The 8,424-nt window shown below is 37.5% G+C and overlaps 1 protein-coding gene across 1 annotated transcript in view; it reads right to left on the bottom strand.

Annotated features, from left to right (window-relative positions):
* Lrrc7 (leucine rich repeat containing 7) overlaps nt 1-8,424 on the bottom strand; it is a 369,797-nt gene that overhangs the window by 326,935 nt on the left and 34,438 nt on the right. Inside the window, 1 exon segment of the mRNA XM_023718276.1 lies at nt 5,982-6,099. Coding sequence (XP_023574044.1) covers nt 5,982-6,099 — 118 coding nt within the window.

Below are 8,424 nucleotides of genomic sequence, written 5' to 3'. Positions count from 1 at the left end.
TAGCATATATATATTTTAGCATATATATATATATATATATTATTCTCTTATTGCAGGTGTATCCAGAACATAACCTCCATAATAAGTGAGGGACCGCTGTACCTCTAAAAGTTCAGACTAAAATTCCTATGGAAAAATCAAGAAGCAGAAATACTAACAAACATTTGAAAATAGGAAAAAAAAAACCAAAACAAGAGGACTTGTGCCTTCAGATCTAAAGCTTAATATTAAGTTATATTGTTCAGCATAATGTGGAATGGAACAGGAATAGATAAAGAGGCTATGGAGCAGAAAATGGAGTTTGAGAAAGATTTCCTAAGTGAAGTAGAACTATAAATCACTGGGGAAACAAGGGACTGTACAAATGTTGCTAGCACAATCTAGTTTCTATTGATGTGGAAAGGGTACGTTTCAACCACATGTAACAAAAATGAAGTTGCACGGAAATTAAAGAAAAAACAGACTGTAAAGGGGAAAGCAATACATTTTAGTACATTGCACCTTGCAACTTCTGACAAACAGCATTTCAAAAAAAGTGAAAAGACATACCAACCGTCGGGAAGCTATTTGTAGCCCATATAACTGCCTAGGGACTGGCATTCAGAGTATATAAATCTTTCAAATCACCAAGAACCCCATTGGCAACCAATTCAAAGTAAACATAGGCCAAAAAAGACAAGTTTAAAGAAAGACACCTTGTACAATCCGTAAAAAAATTAAAAAAATACTAACCTAGAATTTAGGCAACTAAAAAGGATCAAGTTACCCTTAAATATCCATCTAATGGGATGGATATCCACCTACTATAACCAGTGACTGCAGAATTATGGGAACTTTGATATTTCTGCTGATACAAGTAGATCTAAATTGATTTGTAAGGACAAATTTTGGAAAGATAATGTGAATAGAAAATTTGGAGAATAATCTTTGTAATGTGTTAGCACTTCACTGAAAATTTAAAAGCACTAACAGAGAGGCAGAGATAGAGAGCAAGAAAGAGAGAGAGAAAGAGAGAGAGAGAGAGAGAGAGAGAGAGAGAGAGAGAGAGAGAGAGAGAGAAAGCAAGTGAGCGTAAAGGGTGAGTATAAATATGTTTCAGTAATGTCTTATTTAAAAAAGATCATGACATCTAAAACACGTTACAACTTTTAACATCTGTCACTCTAGTTACATTAGTGCCCCTATTATTTTTTTCAGGCTTAAAATATTAATAGGTTAAACATTAAAACCACACATATTTTAATAAAACAAGTATTACGTGCTTTCAAAGTAATGTTAAATATTAGAGTTATTATGCGTGGTACATGAGTCCAGAGGTTGGGTTTACTTAATCTGGGAGTGCAGAGGTTCACGGAATAAAGACACTCGAACCTATGACTCAATACGGGATAACTGGACCAGATGAAAAAAGGTGTGAAAGGAGATTTAGGCAGAGGAAATAATACAAGTAGAGGAAAAGTGATCACGAAGCAACACTACATATTGAAGGCAGCTTTTCAGTGACACAACACTCAACTTAAAAAGATCCATCATTCTTAATGGGATCAGTGCCGGAGGAGAAGCATCGGTGGTGGTCAGTTATGCAGCTTTTGAGTGGTAGGCCAGGGGACCAACTGTCTATCCCAGACCAATTATAGTGTCTGAATTTGGAAAGTCACATGTCGTATCAGCAATCTAGAAAGAGAGTGGAAGCTATCTTGTGGAGGATGGGTTTAGTGATGGTAGTGGCTGTAATGGAGTCAAGAAGACCAATTGTAGGGCTGGGGAGATGGCTCAGTGGAATAAGTGCTTCCTTGGCAAGCACAGGGATCTGAGTTCAATCCCCAGTTCCACCAAAAAAAAAAAAAAAAAAAAAAAAAAAAAAAAAAAAAAAAAAAGGCCAATTATAATGCTGTTTAAGTAGGAAAGGAAAAGAAAGAGACTACGATTAAGACTGCAACCATGGAAGTGAAATGAAGAAACAGACTTCTATTGAGGTGGTCAATTTGGCAAGAACTGATGGCTGAGTAGATGTGGCAGTTGGAAGAGAAAAGGATTTTTGTCCTGAACAGCTATGGGAACCTTAGTGACTGCAATGGGGAGCTAGAAGGGGGAGGGAAGTAGGTCCGGGCAGATGGAGTTTGGATGTAAATATATTATGTTTGGGTTGTTTGTGGGGCATGCGCAGTAGTTGGCTATGTGAGGCTGGAGCTAAAGACAGGGGTCAAGGCTTGACATGAAGATTTCATTATCTGAAAGCACAAAAATGTTAGGTGCACTTCTCTATGGCAGCTTGGAGATGATTTCAGGGTCATTACTCATTGTAGCGTGGTGTTGTTTCTCTCTTTTCTAGCATTCATGTTAAATATTTAGATGGTTTCCAATGTGATGGATGAGCTCCCTATCTAATGTGGGATCTCTAATATATTATGATACAAACATCATTCTATTTTTTAAAAGAATGCTTTTATGTAATACCGTGTGCCTACCAAACAGTTATTGGACGTCTACCGTGGATCCTGACCATTGTGCACTAGCTCTGCATGTGGACAGAGTGACATCAGCACATGATTTTAGCAGTCTCACAGCCTAGGCATATACAGAGATATTAAAAGGGAGATAAACTCAACACCAAAAACAAAATAAAAAGAAACACAAAGGAAGGAAAACATTAATTTCCTTTCTGTAGGTGTCAGGAAGTTTCACCAGAATAAGTGACATCTCCTTTTCATAAATAATGGATGAATCCTTCCATTCATCTTAAGGGTGAAGGAGACTGTGCAGCGTGGAGGAAGGTATATTCTGGGGAAGAAGGAATCGGGTCAGTGCCTTTGGGAAGGGTCACTTGGCATTGCCTCAGGATGAAATGGAAAGCAGATGGCCAACTGGAGAAATGGTGAAAGTTTTAGAGGAAAGCTACCCCTCAAATTGTGCAGACACCTTCCTGCACATAAGAGCTCACTCATATAAAGTTATATTAATAGCCTTCCTAAGGTTTTCATATAAAATAATATTTTCCGTGATACAGAGGAAAGTCGTGAATGGATGACAAGTGGAAGAACTCGACTTGAAAATCAAAGGTTGAAGGCTTTCTGCAAAACCAAGACCAGCTGGAACTTCAGCTTTTCCATGAAATTAGTTTACTGATGGGTCATCCTGCTAATTCAAGCACATTTCAGTCAATTTTCACCTAGGTTATCTAGAACTTGCATGAGTCTCTGTCCCAAGCAGGACATTCTAACACTCATTGTGCTGGCATTCTCCGGTCTTGCCTCTTTTCAACCAAGACTATTCTAACCTTGTCGATGAGGCTGCTGATGCTGCTTCTATTTTCTGTTCTGTTTTCATTTGGCAGATTCTTAAAAGACGGATCATGTTTGCCAAGTCACTGCTCAGGTCTCTGTCACAGAATTCTGTGACAGTTGTTTTAAGTCTGATTTTCTGAAAGGGCCGATATGATGAGATCTTTTGGTAGGTGTACTTTCTAGCAATGCCTGATAAATGAACATACTCGTCAACCTTTAGTGCTGTACCAGAGTTGTAGTGTGTCTCACTATGTCTTGCATCTCTTTTTGTGTAAATATTTACAGAATAAAAAAATCATCAGAAAAGCTAAAAACCACTAAGTAATAATTTCACAGATTGATTTCACATCCTGGAAGCAAAGATTTCTTGATGTAATAGGGCCATCAGGAATTATTACATAATCTCCAAAAAAAGCATAATCTTTAGGAGCTATATGTTTACATTTAGTGAAACATTGTTTCCTAAGCCTCTTTTAAAAAGACATTTTTTTATTTACTTGAACTTTTTAGCTAAATTATCTGAACGTAAGGGATGTGGTATTTTGTCATATGTTATTTCATAGAAATTGAAATTTCAAAGTATAATTCGATGTATAAATGTAAAGGAATGTGCAAGGAGTAGTAGTTATATCCATGTACAAATACAAATCCACACAAAAGCGTACCCTGCAAATCTCTTCTTAAAGAATAATGATAGGCCTGATGCCATCAGTAAGTGGATTTCAGTCTAATTGCTGTTCTCTGGCAATATCTGAATGTGGTCCTTCCAGGATTATCTTGGAGATGCTGAGTGGACACTTAAGTTGCTGCAAATAGGTGTTTCTGTTCCTTGTTGACAATCTTGTTATCCCCTTTAACAAAAGGCTCTCCTTGCTTCAGACACCATAGTGTTTCCTGGGAATCTGCAGACAATATTTTATACTTGAACTCTTCTAATAATACAGCAGTCTTAATTAATCTTGCCATTCTCTAAGGACTTGCAACTGTAATTTGCACCATATAATTAAGCACTTCATTGGGTAGCGCGGTATGGTGGCACTGATTATGTGTGGGTGTCAGTCTTATCGCTCACAGATACTGCAAACTTTCCAGAGAGTCATAAGCATTCATTGGGTGAATATTTATTGAATTCGTATGAAGCGTTTGTGCACTCTGAGGCAACAGCAACAGAGTACTAAAGAAAATACCAATAACGAAACTCAGAACATCATTGAATTTTAATTCTAGTAAAGTATTGACAATACATAAATAATTTAAACATATGGTGTGTTGGTTTCTTATATGAAAATAAGGACAAGGGTGCGAAGTCCTATCAGTCCATAACAATAGCATGCTCCTTTGAAGCAGGAAGTGCTGTGGGCGGGTCTGGGTAAGTTTAGAAGGTGGTAAGGGATGGTGACAGCAAGGACAAGGCAGACATTGGTGGGGCACTTCCTGGCACAGCCAAGAGACAAGGCCACAGAAACTGTCATGGCGCTCAAGAGGGCACTCCTTAGGGCTGCTGTGTTTCTCATGACCGAGGGATATTTTTGGCACTCTTTAACCAAATGGAATTTAGAAAACAAAACAGAACAGAACAAAAACAAGAACAAAAAGCCATGGAACGTTATTTCCCTAGAGTATCAGGGCAGGTTTACCTGACTTCTAACTCCTACTGATCCTGTCTGAGCTGGGTCATCACTGTTTGGGGACTCTGCCCCAGTCACATAGAATATGCTGCATCTTTCTTGTATACATGCCTTACACCCTGACTGGATCTTTACATACAAGTATTTAATTATCTGTTATTATTTTTCAGTGTCTGAGTCACTTATCAGAAGGCAAGAGGGACCTATTTTGGCCATGTGTGTCCTCTTCTCATGATGCACACTCAATGAAATAACCATAGTCTTACACACGCATAAACACATGCATACACACAAGTACACTCACATATCCTTAAATTCCACTCATGGACATGACAACCCTTTTTGACTGATCTTTCTTTACTTGAATAAAATGCAGAGCTGAGGCCAAGTGGAAAGCAATAGGGAAGATGCAGGAGTCTCTGAAGGTCCAGCTTCCCTCCCAGAGACTTGAAGGAAATCCTTTCAGCATGAATCCCAATATTACTGGCATCAACAAGAACACCAAATATGTAAACTGACCCAAACATCCAATATGTGCTACAAAGCCCTGGTTATGTACTAGGCTCTACTTGCGATGCCTGGGACAAATCCTTCCTGCTACACAATGAAGTTAATATTCTGCATCAAGAGAAGACACACAATAATTCTAATAAATAAACTACACAATAGTATGAGGAGGTTAGTTTCAGGGGAATATGGAGCCCACTAAGAGAAACTGAGAGTATAATTTCAGGTAATGTAAACAGCCTTTGTCAAACAGGTAAGAGTTGAGATATGTTGGAACTATTTTGAGAATGAGGAGAACAGGTGGAAAAGGGAAAAAATAAGGAAATGTTCTAGATAGGGTAGATCATATATCTGAATACAAAGGAAAATGAGGCTGAGTCAGGCGTATTTCTAAGAGAAGGAAAGACAATTTCCCTGTCTTTCAATCATAATTTAATTTTTTGACAAAATTAACTTACCATTTGAATAAAAGAAAGCATTATTTTAAAACAAGAAAAAAATCAAAACACATTTTGAGTAAAAAAGAAAATGAAGGCATTTATAGATAAGATGGGGAGCTTACCATTTTTGCTGATGTCAAGTTCTTTGAGATTAACTAAACTAGCAATGGAGGCTGGCAGGCTTGAGAGGTCATTATCGGGAATACTTAGTTTCCGTAGAGCTTGACAGTTGAACAGTTGCTGTAACAGAGAATAATCATTAGATCACAATTCAGTCAAATTCATTCATAAGTACATTTAAATTCAGTCATAATATCCGAGTTATCATTTGTATGAGTGTAATGGCAAGAGAGCCGGCCATAAAGGACTCATTCTTAGTTGTTCTTAGAGTTGTTTCTACATTCCATCCTCTTTTGAGCTCTTCGCTGCTTTTTTTGCTACCAAGAGGCAAACCCCAAAGTACTTTTCCCTACTGCTTTCCATTTACATTCAATTTGCAACTGAATGCTCCTGATTTCTTTTCCTTAGAAATAACTTCTGAAGTTGTCCCGGCATCCACCCAGAGTGACCTGAATTCCCTTCTGCATTCTTGTTAGACTTCACCAAGGGTTTCATCCATGTCGCCAAGTTAAACAGTTACTTCTGTATCATACAAGCACTGCAATGTGTCAGAATACATTTCTTTGAGGTTACCCTGGACGGGTTCATAAAGATCTAGTACACAGGCAATTAATATTTGATATTTGCTGAAAAAATTTACTGGCATTTTGTTCATTTTTTTCAAGTAGTCTAAAGTATTAGATAGGGTAAACCCAAGTTCTAACCAGTGATTCTCAAATCCGACATGATCTTCACCACTGGTAGATGGCGGTGATTTTTATAAGACATGGATTCTTGGGCTATTTTCATGTAGCTCCCCACACAGCAGTTCTTGGAAAAGGGTAAAAGATGCCTGCAGTTTTAGCGTGCACATCAGTAGTGTGCATATTCTGATGTAGGTGTTTGCGTACCATACTTAGAAAAACGATACATTTAAATTTTTGTTAGCTCTGTCCAACTCAGCTAGCACAAGATTTGAAGAGCTGGGGTAGAAGTTTTGATTCGTTTCTGGAAGAATTATCTTAATGAGATCTTTTCTGTTTGACATTTCTAATGCTGTTTTGTGGAATTTCTACAGGTTAAGTTTGATATCCACGACAAGGCAGTTGACCCTGGAGTATTTAACTACCACTTGTTCTTACATGTCATTCATTATTTATAGGGAAAAACAATGGAACACATGGTTGTTTCTTAACTCATTAGGTTTGTAAAAATAGATTGCGCTACTTGTTACATAAAACCAAACATGAATTTTTTTTACTTTGAGTTAGTCATTTGGCTCTTTTTAAAGATTATTTCCAACATTTCATGTAGTGCTAGAATTAGTTTTGAACATCCTATACAGAAATGTTCCTTCTTCTTTTTATAAAATCTCCAAAAGTGAACTATAATGATACTTTGACTGATATTTTCCACTAACTTAGTTTTCTTTCTGAAGAAATAGGAAAACAGATGTCTATATTTATAGCAAAAATTCATTTAAAATTATTTCCGGTTTCCATCATTCTCTTCGGACTATTACATGTACATTTTTCTGTCATATGGTTACTTATAAATTCATACTTAAAAATCAACTATCTTATCACTGATTTAGGGAAGATTTACTAACAGACTGATTAAAGCAATGTTCAGGTTAACAAATTTCAAAACAGCTTGTTTTGTAAAGACATTTTCTCATCACAACTACACTCTGAAATGCTGTCCAGAATTAACAGAGGTTCCAGTGTTCTTGTTCAGTGTTAAATAAGCCTACAAAAAAGATGAAAGACAGATGCAGAAAAACCTTGACCTGCTAGAACAGAATTGAAGGCCTCTCAGATACGAACTACGAGGAAGATATCTGGACTTGGTTCAGTCTTGGCTCGTCTCTCCACTGCAATGCCCTCTTATGCAAGTTGCCTAACATCTCTGAACCCATCAGTCTTCTTGCTGGAAAATGGGAATAATAACCTACTTATGCTGAAGAATGGTTAAGAGGATGAACAAAGCTAATATCCTTTATCTACTGTAAGTCCCATGAGTCTCTCCTGCTATTAAGACTGTTATTATTTTTAAAGAAATGTCCTTCTCTTCCTTAATAGCTTTGGAATTATGGTGTGGACTTAAATCAAAGGAAGTTGGGTGCCTGCAAAATGTGGAGCCAAGTGGCACATTCTAAAGCTAAGCATGAGCACTTAGGAGCAGTTACATTCCCAGATACAGAGGCAAATCTGTGCAATGATTTGTTTCTTACTTTTAAAGAGGAGAAGGCTTTGCAGAGCAGAGTCATGCTCAATACCTCTTGGTATCAACCATTTCCTCTATTCTGTGTGCCATGGTGACTAAGATTTTCCTCTATAGTGCAAACCTTTTCCAAAGCACACAAAGATAATCACAGAGAGCACATTGGCCAAGCAATGGCTGTGACTCATCCACATGGCTGACACTGACAAAGGTTCTACAATCTGAGGTACAGGATCTCAGGAT

The sequence above is a fragment of the Octodon degus genome, unplaced genomic scaffold (assembly GCF_000260255.1).
Source record: "Octodon degus isolate 3935 unplaced genomic scaffold, OctDeg1.0 scaffold00057, whole genome shotgun sequence".
In the NCBI taxonomy this organism is placed as follows: Eukaryota; Metazoa; Chordata; class Mammalia; order Rodentia; family Octodontidae; genus Octodon; species Octodon degus.
Note: the sequence above shows the minus strand (reverse complement) of the source record. Positions and strands in the feature narration are given on the sequence as shown.